This window comes from Camelina sativa, chromosome 6 (genome assembly GCF_000633955.1).
Source record: "Camelina sativa cultivar DH55 chromosome 6, Cs, whole genome shotgun sequence".
NCBI lineage: Eukaryota > Viridiplantae > Streptophyta > Magnoliopsida > Brassicales > Brassicaceae > Camelina > Camelina sativa.
The window spans coordinates 9,921,715-9,945,044 of NC_025690.1; the positions used below are offsets into that span (position 1 = coordinate 9,921,715).

Consider the following 23,330-nt stretch of genomic DNA (forward strand, 5'->3'; position numbering starts at 1 on the left):
TCTGTGATTAATTATAATCAAAACAGTTTTATTTTCTGGTTTTATTATAAGCAGAACCAACAATTAAATGGTTCCCTACAATTGCAAATTCATAAAGATGGAAAAGAACTACATTTTAAGACGCGTCTGCTATCCACCTTGTTAGCGATATAATTTTAGATACTATTTTCGCTTCCTATACATGTCCATAATTTTCACATGGTGGTCCTCTTATCCGTCACATGGTAGCAATTGTTGAATTGTCCACACATACACACTAAAAGTTAAGATGTCACTCGTGAACATATTTGTGGAGGTTATGGACTGATAGATAAAACAAGTTAATATTTGTCATTCTTTCAGACTTTAAAACGTTGTATATTCCTTTCTTACAATATACACTAGTCCTTAACCAATCAACACATCTGTATGCAACAATAAAATTTATATTTTTCGAAAGTAAATAAAATGTGAATAAAAATTTAAACTTGTATAAATAGATGAAGGTTGGAGAAGCAGAGGAATGTGTAAGTCAGAGAAAAATAAATAAAAATATGTTTTGTAGAGAGTCATCGTCGAGTCTCCAGACTGTGAACATAGCAAAGAGTCTCAGCTCTTTGTTCCCTAAGCCATCAGCGCTCATAAACCCCATCTTTGTAGGACGTAGAGACAAGCTGCCTCGTGGAGGACGATGTAAGGTCACCGCCTCACGGGCTAATACTGAACATGGAGGTAATGTAGTGAGAAAAAACGCTCCGAAAATTAAAGTAAAGGGATTTATAACAGCCCAAGAAGAGTCTCGGGGCATACCCTTTTCTAGACCTCTCGATCAAATAGCTGATATCCGCGGCAAATCACTGCTTGTGGAGCTTATCAGCGCCGAGACTGACCCACGTGAGTTTATATATATATATATATATATATATATATATATTTTTGGTTACATTGTTGTTTTTTGTTTGATAAATATAAAATAATGTTAAATGTTAACCAAGTACACATATGTCAGGGACGGGGACAGAGAAGGATCCCGTAGAAGACTACGCACAACGTATATGGTGTGAAGCCCCTGATGAGAAATATGAGTGCGAGTTTGAGATGCCTGAAGATTTTGGAACCATTGGGGCCATCAGGGTTCAAAACCAGTACCATAGAGAGTTGTTCCTCAAGAAGATGGAGATTAAGTTACCTGACGGGTCCGTTACATTTACATGTGACTCATGGATCGCCCCTAAGTCCGAGGACCCAGCCATGCGGATATTCTTCTCTAGCAACTCGTACTTGCCTTCCCAAACACCGGAGCCTCTTAAACAGTTTCGAAAGAAGGAGCTAGACACCTTAAAAGGCAATAACCGCGAAAAACTTGGTGAATTTACCAAGTACGAGCGTGTTTACGACTATGATGTGTACAACGATCTTGGTGACCCTGACAATGATCCTGAACTTGCTCGTCCAGTAATTGGAGGCCTTTCACATCCTTATCCAAGGCGTTGCAAGACTGGTCGCAAACCTTGTGAGTCTGACCCCTCCTCAGAGCAACGCTACGGTGGAGAATTTTATGTCCCTAGAGACGAGGAGTTCTCTACAGCCAAGGGAACTTCATTCACAGGCAAGACTATCTTGGCAGCTATTCCTGCGGTGTTCCCTCAGATTGAGTCTGTTCTGTTGGATCCCCATTTGCCTTTTCCACACTTCAAGGCCATACAAAATCTCTTTGAAGAAGGCATTGAGCTTCCTAAGGATGCTGGCCTTTTACCTTTGCTCCCAAGACTCATCAAAGCTGCTACTGAAGCTCGCGATGATATTCTCCAGTTTGAAGCCCCAGTCCTCATTAACAGTACTTACCTCTCTCCTTTTGAATCTTCCATTGCATTATTCCAATTCTGTACTGTCTAGGTTGTAACTAAACTCACTTTCTAATATCATTCACGTTGATTCAGGGGATGGGTTTTCATGGTTACGAGACCACGAGTTTGCTCGCCAGACACTTGCGGGCCTTAATCCTTATTGCATTGAACTAGTTAAAGTAAGCTACACATAACACATGCCTTTGACTCTAAACATGGTGCTAGAAAAATTAATCAGTAAATCATTCGTACTCAAACTCTATATTTAGATTCATCTCCAATGATAAATTATTTGTTTAACCCTTTTAGAGGAGGACTTCNAGTTTCTTATTTGAAGATAAAAAACTGAGTTTCTTATTATTCGTTACAAAATCTATGATATTTCCATTTATAATTTCTATTCGGTTCAGAAATATCAATAGATCTCAACCCGGTTCGAGTGAATCTCAACTCATTCATACGGGATAAAAACGTATGTAAAATTAGACATATTTTCAAAATAGCGATATAATATCAGGCCTTTGGATCATCTTTGTGGCGATTATACCAAATTGTGGGGTTACAATAACGTTTATACCCGGTCATAGGTTCACTCTCATATCAAAATCAGAATCTTTTGGTAAGTTGATATCCACAAGACCACAACTTTGTATTTCGTTTAGATTTTCGAACCGCCCTTTAGTGAAGTTAAAATTATCAAGTCGTGTTGAACGTATGTTACAATTCTTCGTAGCTTCGTTGTTCATGGAAAAAAAAATTGTATCTTAAGCTTGGTGGTCGCCATTGCCTTCAGATCACTATATATTCAAATTATCCATCGGAATCATCACTAAGACAGTATCTTTATGTCCCTCATCTTTTTCCTAGTTAAACGAAAACCACATGAAGATTGGACCTCTGATAAACGAGAAGCGAATCTCAGTTAAAAAAAAAAATTATAGGTTATTGCTCTCCCGAGAAGAAATCAACAGCACCTTTAACATTCTTCTTCTCCAAAGAAATAGCAAGTTTACTAATCATTATGATTTATGAAACCATGCATATTCGTGGTTTGGCTTGTAATCAATTTTAATTTGCGCACCCATACATTAGTTATCTTAGATTCTCATATTGTTATGAACAAGTAGCAAACTTGGAATAATTACTATATATATAAAACATGCAAAACAAGTGCTAGCATCTATGTTATTTTGGCGTGAAAGGAATGCACGAATCTTCTCCAAGTATCTTCACGTACTTCTCAAAGTAATTCTCCCACAGTCCCACTTTGCTCAAGAATATAATTAATATATCTACCTATGCGATGTCTTGAATACTATTTTAGTTGCATAAAAAGGAAGAGTATTTTTTGTATCACTTTTAGTATTATTTCTGTGATTAATTATAATCAAAACAGTTTTATTTTCTGGTTTTNCTTTGTGGCGATTATACCAAATTGTGGGGTTACAATAACGTTTATACCCGGTCATAGGTTCACTCTCATATCAAAATCAGAATCTTTTGGTAAGTTGATATCCACAAGACCACAACTTTGTATTTCGTTTAGATTTTCGAACCGCCCTTTAGTGAAGTTAAAATTATCAAGTCGTGTTGAACGTATGTTACAATTCTTCGTAGCTTCGTTGTTCATGGAAAAAAAAATTGTATCTTAAGCTTGGTGGTCGCCATTGCCTTCAGATCACTATATATTCAAATTATCCATCGGAATCATCACTAAGACAGTATCTTTATGTCCCTCATCTTTTTCCTAGTTAAACGAAAACCACATGAAGATTGGACCTCTGATAAACGAGAAGCGAATCTCAGTTAAAAAAAAAAATTATAGGTTATTGCTCTCCCGAGAAGAAATCAACAGCACCTTTAACATTCTTCTTCTCCAAAGAAATAGCAAGTTTACTAATCATTATGATTTATGAAACCATGCATATTCGTGGTTTGGCTTGTAATCAATTTTAATTTGCGCACCCATACATTAGTTATCTTAGATTCTCATATTGTTATGAACAAGTAGCAAACTTGGAATAATTACTATATATATAAAACATGCAAAACAAGTGCTAGCATCTATGTTATTTTGGCGTGAAAGGAATGCACGAATCTTCTCCAAGTATCTTCACGTACTTCTCAAAGTAATTCTCCCACAGTCCCACTTTGCTCAAGAATATAATTAATATATCTACCTATGCGATGTCTTGAATACTATTTTAGTTGCATAAAAAGGAAGAGTATTTTTTGTATCACTTTTAGTATTATTTCTGTGATTAATTATAAACAAAACAGTTTTATTTTCTGGTTTTATTATAAGCAGAACCAACAATTAAATGGTTCCCTACAATTGCAAATTCATAAAGATGGAAAAGAACTACATTTTAAGACGCGTCTGCTATCCACCTTGTTAGCGATATAATTTTAGATACTATTTTCGCTTCCTATACATGTCCATAATTTTCACATGGTGGTCCTCTTATCCGTCACATGGTAGCAATTGTTGAATTGTCCACACATACACACTAAAAGTTAAGATGTCACTCGTGAACATATTTGTGGAGGTTATGGACTGATAGATAAAACAAGTTAATATTTGTCATTCTTTCAGACTTTAAAACGTTGTATATTCCTTTCTTACAATATACACTAGTCCTTAACCAATCAACACATCTGTATGCAACAATAAAATTTATATTTTTCGAAAGTAAATAAAATGTGAATAAAAATTTAAACTTGTATAAATAGATGAAGGTTGGAGAAGCAGAGGAATGTGTAAGTCAGAGAAAAATAAATAAAAATATGTTTTGTAGAGAGTCATCGTCGAGTCTCCAGACTGTGAACATAGCAAAGAGTCTCAGCTCTTTGTTCCCTAAGCCATCAGCGCTCATAAACCCCATCTTTGTAGGACGTAGAGACAAGCTGCCTCGTGGAGGACGATGTAAGGTCACCGCCTCACGGGCTAATACTGAACATGGAGGTAATGTAGTGAGAAAAAACGCTCCGAAAATTAAAGTAAAGGGATTTATAACAGCCCAAGAAGAGTCTCGGGGCATACCCTTTTCTAGACCTCTCGATCAAATAGCTGATATCCGCGGCAAATCACTGCTTGTGGAGCTTATCAGCGCCGAGACTGACCCACGTGAGTTTATATATATATATATATATATATATATATATATTTTTGGTTACATTGTTGTTTTTTGTTTGATAAATATAAAATAATGTTAAATGTTAACCAAGTACACATATGTCAGGGACGGGGACAGAGAAGGATCCCGTAGAAGACTACGCACAACGTATATGGTGTGAAGCCCCTGATGAGAAATATGAGTGCGAGTTTGAGATGCCTGAAGATTTTGGAACCATTGGGGCCATCAGGGTTCAAAACCAGTACCATAGAGAGTTGTTCCTCAAGAAGATGGAGATTAAGTTACCTGACGGGTCCGTTACATTTACATGTGACTCATGGATCGCCCCTAAGTCCGAGGACCCAGCCATGCGGATATTCTTCTCTAGCAACTCGTACTTGCCTTCCCAAACACCGGAGCCTCTTAAACAGTTTCGAAAGAAGGAGCTAGACACCTTAAAAGGCAATAACCGCGAAAAACTTGGTGAATTTACCAAGTACGAGCGTGTTTACGACTATGATGTGTACAACGATCTTGGTGACCCTGACAATGATCCTGAACTTGCTCGTCCAGTAATTGGAGGCCTTTCACATCCTTATCCAAGGCGTTGCAAGACTGGTCGCAAACCTTGTGAGTCTGACCCCTCCTCAGAGCAACGCTACGGTGGAGAATTTTATGTCCCTAGAGACGAGGAGTTCTCTACAGCCAAGGGAACTTCATTCACAGGCAAGACTATCTTGGCAGCTATTCCTGCGGTGTTCCCTCAGATTGAGTCTGTTCTGTTGGATCCCCATTTGCCTTTTCCACACTTCAAGGCCATACAAAATCTCTTTGAAGAAGGCATTGAGCTTCCTAAGGATGCTGGCCTTTTACCTTTGCTCCCAAGACTCATCAAAGCTGCTACTGAAGCTCGCGATGATATTCTCCAGTTTGAAGCCCCAGTCCTCATTAACAGTACTTACCTCTCTCCTTTTGAATCTTCCATTGCATTATTCCAATTCTGTACTGTCTAGGTTGTCAGTAAACTCACTTTCTAATATCATTCACGTTGATTCAGGGGATGGGTTTTCATGGTTACGAGACCACGAGTTTGCTCGCCAGACACTTGCGGGCCTTAATCCTTATTGCATTGAACTAGTTAAAGTAAGCTACACATAACACATGCCTTTGACTCTAAACATGGTGCTAGAAAAATTAATCAGTAAATCATTCGTACTCAAACTCTATATTTAGATTCATCTCCAATGATAAATTATTTGTTTAACCCTTTTAGAGGAGGACTTCCATTTTATTTGCATAGTAAACACTAAATTTTAATAATTTTTTTTATTTTCTACCTTGAAAAAATTATTTTCTTCCATTTACCAAATATATGTAAGGTTTTTTTGGTCCATATATAATATTTCTTTGGAATAACTTTAATAATAACAGAGGATATTTTAGTTTGACAAAANAAAAAAAAAAAAAAAAAAAAAAAAGACAGAGGACATTTCCATTCAAAAGAAGAAAAAAAAACAGAACTATAAAATAACATATACATATAGGATGTTAATATAAATTTCTCGTGTTGGTGATTCCAGGAGTGGCCGTTGAAAAGCAAACTAGACCCGGCCATTTATGGTGATCCCACCTCACTCATTACTTGGGATATTGTGGAAAAAGAAGTTAAAGGAAACATGTCAGTTGATGAGGTAAGACTATTGACATGTTTTAGATAGAAAATGCATGTTTGTGTATAAAGAGGATTATTTTCATAATGAATGATCAATCATCAATGTATCATGTAATGCATACAGGCTCTAAAGAGTAAGAGATTGTTCGTGCTGGACTATCACGATTTGCTTCTACCGTATGTGAACAAAGTGAGAGAGTTGGATAATACCACCTTATATGCGTCTCGAACACTGTTCTTCCTCAGCGATGATAGCACATTGAGGCCTGTTGCCATTGAGTTGACATGTCCCCCAAATATCAACAAGCCTCAATGGAAGCAAGTTTTCACCCCAGGTTATGATGCTACCTCATGCTGGCTGTGGAGCCTTGCTAAGACTCATGCTATATGTCATGACGCCGGTTATCACCAGCTTATTTCTCATTGGTATTGAAAACACTCTTTAATTCAAAACAGATATGATCCTCTCATGCATGTGATATATCATTAACTAGTAAGAGATGGATAAATTTACAGGTTGAGGACTCATTGTTGTATGGAGCCATACATAATAGCGGCGAACAGACAACTAAGTGCCATGCATCCCATCTACAGGCTTTTGCATCCTCACTTCCGCTACACCATGGAGATCAACGCTCGTGCACGCCAAAGTCTTATCAATGGAGGTGGAATCATTGAGACTTGTTTTTGGCCCGGGAAGTATTCAGTAGAGCTAAGTTCAGACGTCTATGATAAATTATGGAGGTTTGACATGGAAGGCTTACCTGCCGATCTCATCAGAAGGTGTGTTTTGCTTATTTTAAGAAAATATATTACCACCATGATTTAGTTATACAAAGCGAAAGAAATATTTTAATTACATATAAAAATTTGCAATACAAGGGGGCTGGCTGAGGAAGATGAGACCGCAAAACATGGACTACGCCTGACGATACCAGACTACCCATTTGCGAATGACGGTCTAATATTGTGGGATGCAATTAAGGAATGGGTGACAGACTATGTGAAACACTATTATCCCGATGCAGAACTGATCAAGTTGGACGAGGAACTCCAAGGATGGTGGAGTGAAGTGCGGAACGTAGGGCACGGTGACAAGAAAGACGAACCTTGGTGGCCTGTCCTCGAAACACAAGATGACTTGATTGGTGTGTTAACAACGATTGCGTGGGTCGCCTCAGGTCACCATGCAGCTGTGAACTTTGGACAGTATGGATATGGAGGATACTTTCCCAACCGACCAACCACAACAAGGATAAGAATGCCAGTGGAAGAACCGACAGATGAAGAGCTAAAGGAGTTTTTTGAGACGCCAGAGAAAGTGATGCTTAAGACATACCCATCTCAAAAGCAAGCGACCCTAGTGATGGTCACTTTGGATCTTTTATCAACTCATTCACCTGACGAAGAGTACATCGGAGAATACCCAGAAGCATCTTGGGCGAACGACCCTATTATATTTGCTGCTTATGAACGTTTTAAAGGCAGGCTCCAATATCTAGAAGGAGTGATAGATGAGAGAAACGTGACCCTTTCTCTAAAGAATAGAGCGGGAGCTGGTGTAGTTAAGTATGAGCTTTTGAAGCCCATATCTGAGGCTGGCGTTACCGGAATGGGTGTTCCCTACAGTATTTCTATTTGATCTATACATTTTCTTTCTCAAAATTTCTTTCTTCTTCTTTATGTCTTCAAAAAAAAAAAAAAACTAAATGATTCATTGTCTTTTCAATATAAATATCTCAAGTCTACATTGCTAGAGAATAATAATACCAAATGTTTTTAGAGTTGATTGGCTTTTTTCTTAGGTATCCGAACATCTTGTATAATAAGATTTTCTCAACATGAGATTGAAGAAACCAACATGCCATTTCTTTTTTTTGACATGTGACATAAACTTGTATCAATGAACCAAGACAGAAAAAAAAGAAAAAAAGAAAAAGAAAAGCGAACTAGCTAAATGACTTCAGTAATCATATAGCCTTTGATTATGTATCTTGTGCCAATCGTGCTCTTGTGGGAAAAAATGTGATTTTGGTGAGCCTAAGATTGCATATCTTTTTGTTTGTTATTGCAAACCTTTAACGCAATACACGCATGACGCATTTCATTTTGACGTCATTTCTCTACCAGTTGGCTCTCGTATTATACACACAGGAACAATAAAACTGCAAAAGAAACAAGAAAAAGCATGATTAAACCCTAAAGTAAATCTCTAGAATTTGAAGAAATGAGAGCTTAATATTTTATTTGTATATGAAATTCTTGTTTTATCTTCCATAGGAGATGAAAGAATTTGTAAGTAATAATGTATCACATGAATTCACATCAAAATAGTATTTTCATTGATATATGAGGCCGTCCTTTCAATATCTCGTCTGTTACTACATCAAGATGATTTTCAAGAAGCTGCAGTAAACCATTTAAGATCCGCATAACCACACTCATATTCGGTTGGGAAGCCAATATATATACATCATCTCCAAAACAATATTGTGAGAGATATCGCGGTTTACTGACAAAAGCGGTTTCAGGGGAGGAACAAAGAAATCAGCATGACATAAGGTAACATAGCGACACGTTTGTCGGGATATAACTATAACAATCGAAAGACGTATCAACTTTTACTGATTAAAGGAGGGACTTGAATAATTTAGTGTAGACTTCAAATTACTTATAAAAAGAGTTAATTAAAATTTAGGCATCAAACCATCCTTACCCCTCCAAATTAAGCATCCAGATGGTCCTCACTTTCATGTATTAACAATTATCGAAATTACTCTTCAGTCCTTCGTTTATGACGTCACTCTTAAAATATCAACACCACCACAAGCTTCAAAATTAACTCCTGAAAGGGTTTGCTGTGCGAGAGAACTAACGTCTTAACTCTCCTCTTTCGATCTCCATTCTCACAGCCTCCACACTTTCTCACATACCCTTTCTTCATCTACTTACTTCCAAAGCATGGTAAAAACCAAGAATATGCGTCGACAGACTACGCCTGTACTGATCCTGCTACCGACAGAGGAACCGATTCTATCAATTTCGCCCACATTTAAACAAAATTTTCCCTCTTCATACCGGCGCCATTCGTTTAGGAAAAAATAAATCTGAATTGAACCATCCACTTGTGAGTCAGACCTCCCGCCTACGTCTTGGGGGAAAACGTTTGGCAAAGCCTGGTAAGGAATAGTTATATGAAAACGATGATCTAAAGTTTCAAGACGTGCTTTATCCAGATTGTCAGCAAGGATGTTTGATTCTCGTGAGGTCCATTTGAATTCAACCGAATCAAATCGTGTTGCCCATCCTTTGATCTCTTGTATCCAGTTGTAGATGTCAAATCTTGGACTATTATCACTGAGTATGTTAACCAGAACTTGACTATCACCTTCACAAATCACTATTTTAAACCCACTAAGCCACGTTTGTTTCTTAGCAAAACAGAGGCTTTGGCATTCTTCTTCAAGCGCTGTTAATACAACTATCCCTGTTACATATCCTGCTTCTCTAAATTGACTGTGATCATAGCGGATTAGCCAGGCTGCACTGGCTCTTCTGTCTCTATTTATAAAACATCTGTCATAAACATTTAATCCAGCCATTGGCAGTTGTCGCCAAGAGTGGTTTGGTGATCTGGGGAACCTGCTACTGTTATGATCATTGGAATGAGCTTGAGCATGTCTGGCTCATTGGAATGAGCCTGATCTTATTGTTAACCATTCATCCGTTTCTTGTTTGGCTTCTCTGAGATCATGTTGCCAGCTGTTGTTCTGGTTCTAAGAAATAAGCTTGTTACAGCTTTTCCGTATCTTCTATAAGATCCAGAATGTTAGGAGAGAGAGTCATAAATTCCCCGATGTTTATGATAATCAAAGATCGCTTTAATCTTGGATTCGACTGTAACTACAATATCAAGCAGGCATCTGATGGGGGTATTTGAGCCACGCCAGACTTGTTGGGCGTGAAGGCAAGTGAATAAAAGGTGTTCTATCTTCTCAATCTCTGTACTACAACGTTTGCAGTAGGCATTTGCGTAGATATGTCTTCTATATAGTTCAACTCCTGTTTCTAAAGCATTTGGTAGTAAGCGCCATAAAAAGTGTTCAAATTTTGAAGGGGTTCTTGCTTTCCATATCTCAATCTTGAGGAGTGGATCTCCATCTGGGGGTCTAGCATGGAAGATCTGGTCCGGATGATGAGTTGCAAGCCAATATCCTGATTTCACAGTGTATAAACCATTCTTGGTATAATGCCACCAAAGGTAATTATGGTGCTGCCATATGCTGATATTGATGGAGAGGACAAAAGCTACATCATCTGTATGGACTCTCTCACGTACTGAAAGTTCATTCCAAGCGCTTTTGTCCGGGAGTAGTAGGTTGTCTACAGTAGGAATATCATCTGACTGGTAAGTAGGGGCTTTTCGTGGTGGTCGAGGAGGGTGTGTGATTAACCAAGGGTCTGTCCAAGTATGGACTTGATGCCCATCCCCAATGTATAATGAAGACCTTTTCGTTATAAATCTCTACCAATGAGGATCGATTGCCATCCAAATGATGGTTGTGTGCCACTGGCATCAAGAATACACAAACCTGAGAAATACCTCCCCCGTACAGTACGCAACATTAGGCAGTTGGGGTTTTGAAGGATTTGCCAAGCCTGTTTTGCGAACAACGTTTCATTGAATTTTTCAATATCTCTGAATCCAAGATCTCCTTCCTTCTTCATGTATTTCATACGATCCCATGCTACCCAGTGAGTCGCTGCTCCTTGTTGTTGAGATTTCCACCAATAATGTGCAATTATCCTTTTTATATCCTCATAAATTCTTTTTGGCAGTTTAAAATAGTTCATGGTATAGACTAGCATAGCCATAGCTATTGCTTTTAATAAAATCTATTTTCATCCTTTCTTGAGAGAGGAATTTGTTAAAATTGTTAATTACAAAAGAAATATATTATGAAATTAAATAAATTGATCCATATCAAAAAATATAATTTTTTAGTTATCAGTAAACTTCATTAAGGTAAATTAAAGTTATAAATATTATGAAAATCTATACTAAATAAAAGTAGGAGCTATAAGCTCCTTAAGACGTCCACATATGATTTTAAACAACCTATCGGGATTTGCCATGTCACTCATTAACATTTTCTAAATTTTCAGAATTTTCTATATTAAGAATTATTTTAAAATTGACATGTCATTCATTAACATTTTCTAAATTTCCAGAATTTTAAATTTATGTAAATAAAAGAACTATGTACAACGACGTCCCACATCGACTAGAAATTTTTTGGACAATGGTTCAGAACCAGTATAAATAATATTAATATGCTTCCAACAACGAATGAGGGGGAAAGCTTGGTTTATCAGACATCCAAGTTTAAAAGTTTATTCGGTTTGATCAAGTTTGTTATTTGATCAAATTAAGACTTTAAAAAGTTTCAAAAAAATATTATAATATTTAAAATTTTTAGAATTTTAAACATTATAAATATTAAAAGTTCTTAACTTTTATAAAGGTTTTAAAATATTATAAATACCTCCATAAAAAATTTTAAAATATTTTAACTATTTAAAATCTAAAAAGAAATGTTACAAATATTTAAACTACATCTAAAATTTAAAATATTTTAAATATTTAATCTCTATTAAAAAATTAAGTTTAAGAATTATTAAATAATCTATATCAAATTTTTTCTATCTTGAAAATATCTTACTTATCTCGGTTTGTGCTTTATATCTCTTATGAGCTGTAAAACATGTTTTTTGGGCATAACTTTATAGATGATTTAATATTCTTGCAGTAAAATTTTTATTTTTTAGTTTCTAAGAAAGAAAGATTGACGTCGGAGGACCTTGATTTGATGTTAATTATGTTTAAAGAAGAAGGATCGACGAAAAGCACAAATATTTTTTTTAACTATACATGTGTTTATATTACTTTTTCTGCAAGTAAAGATTTTAGTTTGAGAAGTTTCAATATGTGTCGATCTAAAACCAAATAATATGGATGAAATTATCAATAATTGGGTGCATGTGTTGACTATGCTGGTTTTCATGAATTGCACAAATTTTATGAAAAAAAATGATTTTGATGTTGGAGTTTGATGGGTTAACAAGTTGTGTGATAGTCTAAAAAAAGATTTTTCAGTGGAAAAATGTGAAGAAGTTGACAAGAAAGAAGAAAAAAAAAGAGTATAACGAAGAACCACACGGTAAAAGTAACAATGATAATTACCATAAAATTTGGCAATGAATATGACAAGAAAGAATATGAAGAATAAGAAAATATTAAATAAAAAACATGAAAACATTGGTGGTAGCGATCAATTAAATATGAAAACGAGATAAATTCATGATTATAAAATTGTTTCGTTATTCTGGTGGTCAAATAAATTGTTTAGGATATGTGAGGTCACCAGTTTGTTCCGCCTCACCTGGACGTCGAATTAAAGTCATGATTTTTTTGATCAAATTTGATTTTATAACACAACCGATTTTTATATTTTTAAAAATTGTGTATTTGAATTTTTTTTTTCCTTAATACTAATTGAAATTTTTATAAGATAATATTTCATCAAAGGTCATCAATCACATATAATTTTCATCAAAATATATCAAATAAACCCACGTGTAGCGTGAATTCAAAACCTAGTAGTTTTCTAATGGATAAGAATATAATATTTCTCAAAACTGTAAACATAAGACCGAGTATTTTCGTAGATATTATGAAAATCAATACAATAAAACTTGGATGTTTTTCACCAGGTGATGACACATCAGCTTTAACATTCAAGCTGGTGTTGACACATTAATTAAAATCAATAGCCAATAAAAACATTTGAATTAATACAACTAAGATTTCTAAACCAATAAAAAAACTATGTGACACTAGACATATCAATTAGGCCCAGAGTTCGAAGGTTGGTCCGGCCCGACCCAGCTTTGAAAAACACTGAGTTCGGACTTAAATATATGTCCAAAAAATTAGGCTTTTTGGACTCAGCCCGTTCGGGCTTAAGAATTTTAGGATTTAGCCCAATGGGACTCGGACCGGCCCAAAAAGCCCCAGAGCCTGAAGGATGGTCCGGCCCGACCCGGCTTTGAAAAACACTGAGCTTGGACTTAAATATATGTCCAGAAAATTGGGCTTTTTGGACTCAGCCCGTTCGGGCTTAAGAGTTTTAGGACTTAGTCCAATGGGCTTGGACCGGCACGAAAAGCCATTATACAAATATAATTATACTTTTTTTAACATGATTGTTTGATTGCAATATTTGATTGTAAATAAAGTTTAAAACTGTAACATCCGCGAACCAGAATTTGCATTTTTGGTCTGAGTGTCGATCGACACCATCATTTCCAATTTCGATTGGTTTGTTTTAATTGTTGTTTGGTTCAATTGGAAATCCCTAAACCAAGTATATAAGAGGAGAAGCGACGAATTAAGGGTTTGAGGTTGTCTTGTTTTGTCGCCGTTGAGAGAGAAAAAGAGAGAAAAGGAGAGAAAGTGTTGGAGAGCCTTTGAGAGTGTTCTTGAGAGATTTTTGTCTTGTTCTTGGTGTATTTGGAGAGATCTGTGGCTGTGGAAGGGAGAGCTGTTATTGGGAACGAAGGAGAAGCTTCCTAAGGTGTTGGTTCCACCGTTTCTCATTCAAATCTTGCTGTAAAAGAGGTCAGTGCTTGACCATGGCTGATCTAAGCCTGAGATCTATTTTGTTTGGTTTTTCTTTGTCTATTTGTGGTGTTTGCTTGCTTGGGTTTGTTGTTGTAGTGATTCCCATAGGTTCCTGAGGCGATTGGAAGATTTTGAGACGGTTTCGTAGTGTCGGTCGACACCAGGTTGTGTTAGCTTCGATCGACACCAATCTGGTGTCGGTCGACACCAATCTGGTGTCGGTCGACACCACTTTTAACCGTTTGTGAGTTGCTTGTTTGATGTGTTGATTGTGTTTGTTGGTTAAACTTAACAATAGGGTCTCAGTTGCTTGTGTGTATAGCCCAGTAGATGGGAGGATGGCCTCACTGTGTATTTTTAATAATACTCATGCATCTCAATATGTGTTTGTGGTGCAAGTAAAGGCAAGTGTGATCGTGGAATCAGGGCGATGAGGAGGAGGATGTTCTAGAGGTTTGAATGATTGTGGTCTAGCTATCGTGAGGTTGCTAGTGTTGAGTTGATAGAACATTGTAGGATGTTGGAACTTGGTTATTGCATTATTGGTTTAATGAAATTGTTTTGTTATCCGCTGTTGTGATTGTTGCTAGGTTGTTAGTGGGTATGGGACCACTAGTAAATTAATATTTAAAAAAAAAAAAAAGGGAATGGTTGTTTCAAAATCTCTAATTTTAGTTTTCATATTTACTTAATACCCTTACTTAATATTTTTAAAATCTTTATCTATAATATTTTATATGAATTATATATATTTTTATTTGGTTAACGTATAAAATTTTTTATTTGGTCTTAAGTTATTTATTTGTTTTAGATTAAGTTGGTTTTAGTGAATATAGATGAGTTATTTAAGTTTTGATTGATTTGTATTATATTGCACCTTTAAACATTGCTTTTTAAGACATGTTATAAACTAACTTATAAGTTTGAATTTTTGATATGTAAGATAACGCCGAAAAACCCGAAAAGTCTTGTAGCTCTGTTAGAGCCGGACCGGACTTTGAAACATACGCTCGGAAATATTTTGGACCAGGCCGAGAAGGGCTCAAATATATGCAGGTTTTGCGGATTTCAAGCCGGACCGGGTTGAGCCAGCCCGATTGACATCCCTATGTGCCACATCACGTTGTCTTTCACTTCATAAACTCTTGCAGACATAATAAAAGAAAAACACCAAGACTCTAATTGTTTGTTCGTCTCCTTCACACTAACTTCTCTTGAATTCAGTTAGAGAGAAGGAACAAAAGAATCGTCACAAAGATTTGCCTTCAATGAAACAATCAAAAAGAGAAGAAAACGCATGACTCATGCGGCAAGAGACATGGAAAAAACTTAGGTCATTGTTAAAGAGGCAAAGCAATCTCACCAAATTCACCTTTGATTAATTCTAACAATAATTTTATCAAAATCTACAGATTATGAAATCAAATTATCTGGTTATCGGGAACTCTTTGGAAGAAGAAGCGAAGTTAAAGATTAGGATAGGGAAGAAATTTGAAGAGAGAGAGAGAGAGAGAGAGAGAGAGAGATCAATTTCTCAGGTAAGCCCCTCCCTAACCACACAATTGTCGTCTGATATACAAAAGACTAATAAAATTCACGAAAGAGCAAGTTAGGCATGAAAAAGTTCATTAATTTCTTTTAGAATCGTAGGTCTAATTGAGATAAAGATGTTGTCTGTGTAAATTGATTCACCTTTTTTTTTTACTCAAGTCTTGAATGAAGATGATATTGAGCAAATTGATGCTTTGGACTAAACGTTTTTTTCTTTCAAGGTTTAGTACAATAAATGTTACTTACTACTACTGCAGAACTCTCTATGTGAAAATTATCATTATTTATTTCCCTTTCGATCTTAGTAAATCTTAGTAAATTTCAAAAGCTTCATCTTTGATTTGTAGCAAATAACAGATGATAGATTGGAATCATGATCGGTTATATAGTTGCAATATCTAAAATCGTTGGAGGCGTGCTTCAATATATGAGTTATGGACAAAACGAAACAACTAACACATGCCATATAGAGAACACCATTAAAAACAGAATCGCCACCTTCATATGAGAAAGTGATTCAAGATGTTTGGTTCAAACCGTTGGTTCTCCTAAGCATTGTCAAGACTTCAAAGCTTTATAAAAGATATCTTGTGGAGAAGTTGACAATGATTTAAACCAAACACTTTATTCTAAAGTCGTCAAGCTAACTAATCAACGTCCACGCTAATAATACTTACAAAGGAAAATCTTATCCCGGTTTATCATGTTGTATTGGAAAATTGAACTAAATTGGATGGCTTCAATTATTGAGCTTGATTGACAAAAATATTGTACTTGGTAGTGATATATATATATATATGTAATGAGTAAGTTTGAATTATAATAAAAAGTCACATTTATATACAATATCATCCAATTTATATATCATTAAAGTAAATTTGAATGTTTATCTATCTAAGTATTTAATTTTTCTAAGAACCATTTATGCGGACTCACGTACCAATGTGTAATAAAAATTACAATAACCACAATTTGTTTAACTCTAATTTTTTCTTTAATTTTTACTTTGAAAACTACAACAAAATATAAAAATACGAATACAAAAAAAATTATTATTAATCACTACAAAAAAACTTTATTAATTATGATATATGTGATTCCAAACAACATAAAAAACAAATAGTATTCCAAAAAATACAAATAAAATTAATAAATAAAAACTAATCTAAAACAACCTGCGGTATAGCGCATATATCAACCTAGTAGCTTTCTAAAATATAAGAAGAGTATTTTTCTCGAAACCTTGAGATAAGACCGTTATCTTCCAAATTTCCTCTTAAAAAAATATCCGAATCTAGGAACACGTACCCAATGGGCCACGCGTATCAGCCCACATATACCACGGCCGAGTGTACTGTATCCGTTATATCGGTTTATATTCTGACCTAGAAGATTAGAGTTTAGAACGAGTCGATTACAGCAGCATCATTGTTCCTCTCTCTCTCTCTCTCTCTCTCACTCCGTGGCTCCATCTATTTCTCTGAATCGTTTCAGATTCGATAATAAGCGAGGTAGGTTCGTGATTTAAATGTCCTCTGAATGATTATCTGTTTTTTGATTGGTGTAGAATTATGTTCTATGATTATCTGATGTTTCCCCAATTGTTGAATCTGTAGGTTGAAAGATGTTGGCGAAGAAGGAAGCTCCAACACGGGTCTATTGGGACATGAGCACCTGTCCCGTTCCCGATGGCTACCCTGCTGGTCGGGTTGGCCCGTGTATTAAACTGGGGTTGAAAAAACTAGGCTTCATTGGTCGTGTCTCCATCACTGGCCTTGGCATACTGAAAAACTTCTCTACCGACGTCCTGAAAGAGCTCTAATCCTCCGGGGTCTCTCTTACTAACCTCGAAACCAGTAAGTTAATAATCCTTAGTGTCTTTCTACATTACTGGATTGGTTTTAAACATTCAATTGGCTGCATGTATTTTCCTTTTGCATGGAGATCAGTCCTTTATTTTTTTTGTGAAACAAAGCAAGTTTTGGTCTTCAAGTTCAAATTTCCTGTTGGATAAATGGTGTTCCACCTTTGGAAAATTTAATGCTCATATCCGGAGAGAGGAACTTCATTCCATATCTTGGCATCTTAGAGTTGATACGAGTCAAAGTTATTCGTAAATTACCATTTGTTGATGAGCCAAATACTCCTGCCTCCAATCCTATTGACTACCCCGTCTGGGAAATTTTTTTATTGGCAGGTATATTTGTCTTCCTTCTCTCATATATATAGTCCAGCGAATTAATTAAGCTGTTGTTGTTTCTCAAACTATGTCGTTTTTTCCACAGATAGCGTGGGTTCAGGGGACCTTGAGGAGGACCTTGACGATAATTGTTGTATTTTGTGTTTAAAAAAAAGATAATTGTTGTATAGTTTGTTTTTTTTGAAATTTTTTTCAACATTGTTACAAATAATATATTCTTTCTATTTTTTAGTTATAACATCTAATATATTTCTTAACGAAATCATACACCATAGAACTTAAAAAAAAATACTGATCAACCCAACTAAAAAATATAAACAAATTAAAACCAAATAAAAATAGAAAATGGTATAATATTTTTAAAGTAAAAACTGAAACTAAATTAATTTATGATAGACTAATTTAAAAATATATATACATATATCACATTATATTCAATAATCATATATAATGTATTAAAGACACAACTCAAATTTGTATTTAATAGTATTCTATAAGTTACAGTTTGACTGTTTTAAAACATATGTACTAAAAAATGGTATCATAACATAATTGTTTTATCTCCCCCATGAAATAACAGAAAACAATAGTTTCAAAATTAATTTATTGTTAATTATACTATTTATTTTAAAATAATTAGAAATAGAGACAATTTATAGAAGAAAAACATATTTATATTAAATTTGACACACTTTTATTTTCATGAATTTTATAAAAAATTAGTTAGACTTAGCTTGGAGTATAAGATATTTGTTTTGTGATATCGTATCAATAAATTATTTTAAAATTGACTTATCATATTATAAAATTATTTGTTCTTAACTATTACTTTTATATATGAAAATAAAATCAATGTATAAGACAACATAATTTATCTATCAAAGTAAGGTCTTACACCTTTTTTTCTTAGAATACTTATCAGTTTTTTTTTTCCAAAAAAAAACAAATTATAAATAAATTAATTTATTTTAATTATTTAACGAACATACAAAATTTAATTAACTTTGCTGTAACTAATTGTCCTATTACTATAAATTGGTTTCATACATTTCAAAGTAAAAACTGAAACCAAATTAATATATGATAGACTAATTTAAAAATATAAAAGATTTTCTAATATATAAAAAAACTCACATTATATTCAATAATCATATATACTGTATTAAAGACACAACTAAAATTTGTATTTAACAATAATTTATAAGTTACAGTTTGATTGTCTTTAAAACACATGGACTAAAAAAACATAATGGCATCATAACATAATTGCTTTATCACCCTATGATATAACAGAAAGTAATAATTTCAAAAATTAATTTATTGTTAATTATACTATTTATATTAAAAAGATTAGAAATAGAGACAAAATATAGAAAATAAAAAAATATATTAAATTTCACACAGTTTTCTTTTCAATGATTTTTTACAAAACTGGTTAAACTTATATTATAAGATATTTGTTTTGTGATATCATTTTAATAAATTATTTTAAAATTGACTTATCATATATAAAAATATTTTTTGTCAACTATTACTTTTAGACGATGGCAATAAAATTAATATATAGGACAACATAAAATTATCTATCAAAATAATTAAGTAAGATCTTTTTTTTTTCTAAACTACTTAGCAGTTTTTTATTTTCCAAAAAAGAAAAAAATATAATTTATCTTAACTATTTAACGAAAATACCATATATAGTTGACTTTGCTATAAGTAATGGTCTTATTACTATAGTAACATACTGTTTAAATAATTTCAACAATATATTGTAATCAAAAATATTTAGTAATATGTACTTTAATTTTCCTTTTTTCGTGACCTTCTATGAAACAATATATAACATATATATATTATAAATTGTAGTTGAACCGAATTATTATGAATATTGTTTTTCAAGACATATATTAACAATTGCATCTGTAAATTTCATATATAATTGAATAGAAACTTTATTTTTTAATTTCAAGTTAATAATGCATACATAAACCACGCGTGGGCTACTTTCTAGTGTTATATACAACCAGGTTAAACCGGAGAATGCTTTATACAACAAGGATTAAACCGGAGTCTACATAACCATAATTTTAAAGTAAATAAAAATAGAACAATATTACACTTGTACAACTGTATTATTAGTTTCTCCAAACTGACAGAATAAAATCTTATTTTCCCTTTTTTAAGTGGACCCATCATTTAAGTTTTCCTATATAACATTTAGATATATTTCTATATACAGCTTTAATATAATTATAAGTTTGTTGCACCATTATTGTTTCCCATACATACATATCAGAAATATTTGACTACATTGTATTTTATTCTGTAAATCTTCTTTATAAACCAATAGAACGAAACATATTTTTTCACTTACACATTCACAAAAGAGAAAATATAGAAAAAAAATGGATTCGAGAAAGGAAATGAACAACATGGAGAAGGCAACTAGGACTCCAAAAGACCGCCATCTGAAAGTTGGAGGTCGTGATCGTCGCATCCGTCTTCCGCCGAGTGTTGCTCCCAAACTATTCAGTTTGACAGATGAACTCGGCTTCCAAAGCGATGGCGAAACCGTCGGTTGGTTCCTTCGAAATGCCGAGCCAGCTATTTTTGCCGCCACGGGCCACGGCGTCAGCACCACCCCAAATGATTTTATCCACTCATCTGATAAGAATTTTCATAATTACTATTTTAACTGTGGTAACTTCAGCAACACCATTAATGGTAACTGCAGCTACACCATCAATGGTAACAACACCATTAATGGTACCATTGATGGTGATAATTGGACGGTTCATCATGAGATGGTCTTTCCGGTCGGTATGTTTGGAGTGAGTAATGATTGGAGACTTCGTTCGGTTATGGTTGATCTTCGTTTGGTTGCTGTTTGCATTATTTTTTCTTTTTCCTTCATGTTTTTCAGTTTGGAGTGATNCAACATAAAATTATCTATCAAAATAATTAAGTAAGATCTTTTTTTTTTCTAAACTACTTAGCAGTTTTTTATTTTCCAAAAAAGAAAAAAATATAATTTATCTTAACTATTTAACGAAAATACCATATATAGTTGACTTTGCTATAAGTAATGGTCTTATTACTATAGTAACATACTGTTTAAATAATTTCAACAATATATTGTAATCAAAAATATTTAGTAATATGTACTTTAATTTTCCTTTTTTCGTGACCTTCTATGAAACAATATATAACATATATATATTATAAATTGTAGTTGAACCGAATTATTATGAATATTGTTTTTCAAGACATATATTAACAATTGCATCTGTAAATTTCATATATAATTGAATAGAAACTTTATTTTTTAATTTCAAGTTAATAATGCATACATAAACCACGCGTGGGCTACTTTCTAGTGTTATATACAACCAGGTTAAACCGGAGAATGCTTTATACAACAAGGATTAAACCGGAGTCTACATAACCATAATTTTAAAGTAAATAAAAATAGAACAATATTACACTTGTACAACTGTATTATTAGTTTCTCCAAACTGACAGAATAAAATCTTATTTTCCCTTTTTTAAGTGGACCCATCATTTAAGTTTTCCTATATAACATTTAGATATATTTCTATATACAGCTTTAATATAATTATAAGTTTGTTGCACCATTATTGTTTCCCATACATACATATCAGAAATATTTGACTACATTGTATTTTATTCTGTAAATCTTCTTTATAAACCAATAGAACGAAACATATTTTTTCACTTACACATTCACAAAAGAGAAAATATAGAAAAAAAATGGATTCGAGAAAGGAAATGAACAACATGGAGAAGGCAACTAGGACTCCAAAAGACCGCCATCTGAAAGTTGGAGGTCGTGATCGTCGCATCCGTCTTCCGCCGAGTGTTGCTCCCAAACTATTCAGTTTGACAGATGAACTCGGCTTCCAAAGCGATGGCGAAACCGTCGGTTGGTTCCTTCGAAATGCCGANAATAGAAACTTTATTTTTTAATTTCAAGTTAATAATGCATACATAAACCACGCGTGGGCTACTTTCTAGTGTTATATACAACCAGGTTAAACCGGAGAATGCTTTATACAACAAGGATTAAACCGGAGTCTACATAACCATAATTTTAAAGTAAATAAAAATAGAACAATATTACACTTGTACAACTGTATTATTAGTTTCTCCAAACTGACAGAATAAAATCTTATTTTCCCTTTTTTAAGTGGACCCATCATTTAAGTTTTCCTATATAACATTTAGATATATTTCTATATACAGCTTTAATATAATTATAAGTTTGTTGCACCATTATTGTTTCCCATACATACATATCAGAAATATTTGACTACATTGTATTTTATTCTGTAAATCTTCTTTATAAACCAATAGAACGAAACATATTTTTTCACTTACACATTCACAAAAGAGAAAATATAGAAAAAAAATGGATTCGAGAAAGGAAATGAACAACATGGAGAAGGCAACTAGGACTCCAAAAGACCGCCATCTGAAAGTTGGAGGTCGTGATCGTCGCATCCGTCTTCCGCCGAGTGTTGCTCCCAAACTATTCAGTTTGACAGATGAACTCGGCTTCCAAAGCGATGGCGAAACCGTCGGTTGGTTCCTTCGAAATGCCGAGCCAGCTATTTTTGCCGCCACGGGCCACGGCGTCAGCACCACCCCAAATGATTTTATCCACTCATCTGATAAGAATTTTCATAATTACTATTTTAACTGTGGTAACTTCAGCAACACCATTAATGGTAACTGCAGCTACACCATCAATGGTAACAACACCATTAATGGTACCATTGATGGTGATAATTGGACGGTTCATCATGAGATGGTCTTTCCGGTCGGTATGTTTGGAGTGAGTAATGATTGGAGACTTCGTTCGGTTATGGTTGATCTTCGTTTGGTTGCTGTTTGCATTATTTTTTCTTTTTCCTTCATGTTTTTCAGTTTGGAGTGATGAACTAAGGTTTGGCTTAGTCCGGTTTTAGTTTGCCTTTTTCCGTTGGTTGTATTCTCATATTTTTCGGTTAAGATGAATCAGAATAATAAGTATTGAACTGTTTCATATATAACATTTCAATTCTACTCAATGAAACTGGGAAAAGCGAACCATCTCGCAAGTGCTATACGGACAGACGACCTCTAGATTTTGAATGACAAGTCTTTACCAATTGAGCTATGAAAACTTTGATACCAACTGATTGTACATTTAACTTCATATTATGTAATTTATTAAATCAAAACTTAAAAAAAATAGCATCTAGTGTCAGATTAAAAAAAC

General features: G+C 34.1%; 3 protein-coding genes across 4 annotated transcripts; all 3 read left to right on the forward strand.

Annotated features, from left to right (window-relative positions):
• On the forward strand, positions 492-8,398 carry LOC104790767 (lipoxygenase 2, chloroplastic). 2 transcript variants are annotated; one of them, XM_010516555.2, is made up of 7 exons: positions 492-873; positions 989-1,816; positions 1,920-2,005; positions 6,523-6,633; positions 6,739-7,040; positions 7,131-7,397; positions 7,497-8,256. In XM_010516555.2, the coding sequence occupies exons 1-7, from the start codon at positions 534-536 to the stop codon at positions 8,254-8,256; spliced, it is 2,694 nt and encodes an 897-aa protein (XP_010514857.1). In that variant the 5' UTR covers positions 492-533. The 2 variants fall into 2 exon arrangements, with proteins under 2 accessions (XP_010514857.1, XP_010514856.1); XM_010516554.2 differs by lacking the exons at positions 492-873; positions 989-1,816; positions 1,920-2,005 and adding exons at positions 4,573-4,953; positions 5,069-5,896; positions 6,000-6,085 and having other exon boundaries at positions 7,497-8,398.
• On the forward strand, positions 20,442-20,982 carry LOC104698866 (transcription factor TCP16-like). The gene has a single exon (XM_010414253.1). It carries the CDS (start codon positions 20,455-20,457, stop codon positions 20,980-20,982), a length of 528 nt encoding a protein of 175 aa, XP_010412555.1. The 5' UTR covers positions 20,442-20,454.
• On the forward strand, positions 22,466-23,155 carry LOC104790768 (transcription factor TCP16-like). The gene has a single exon (XM_019246545.1). It carries the CDS (start codon positions 22,479-22,481, stop codon positions 23,004-23,006), a length of 528 nt encoding a protein of 175 aa, XP_019102090.1. The 5' UTR covers positions 22,466-22,478; the 3' UTR covers positions 23,007-23,155.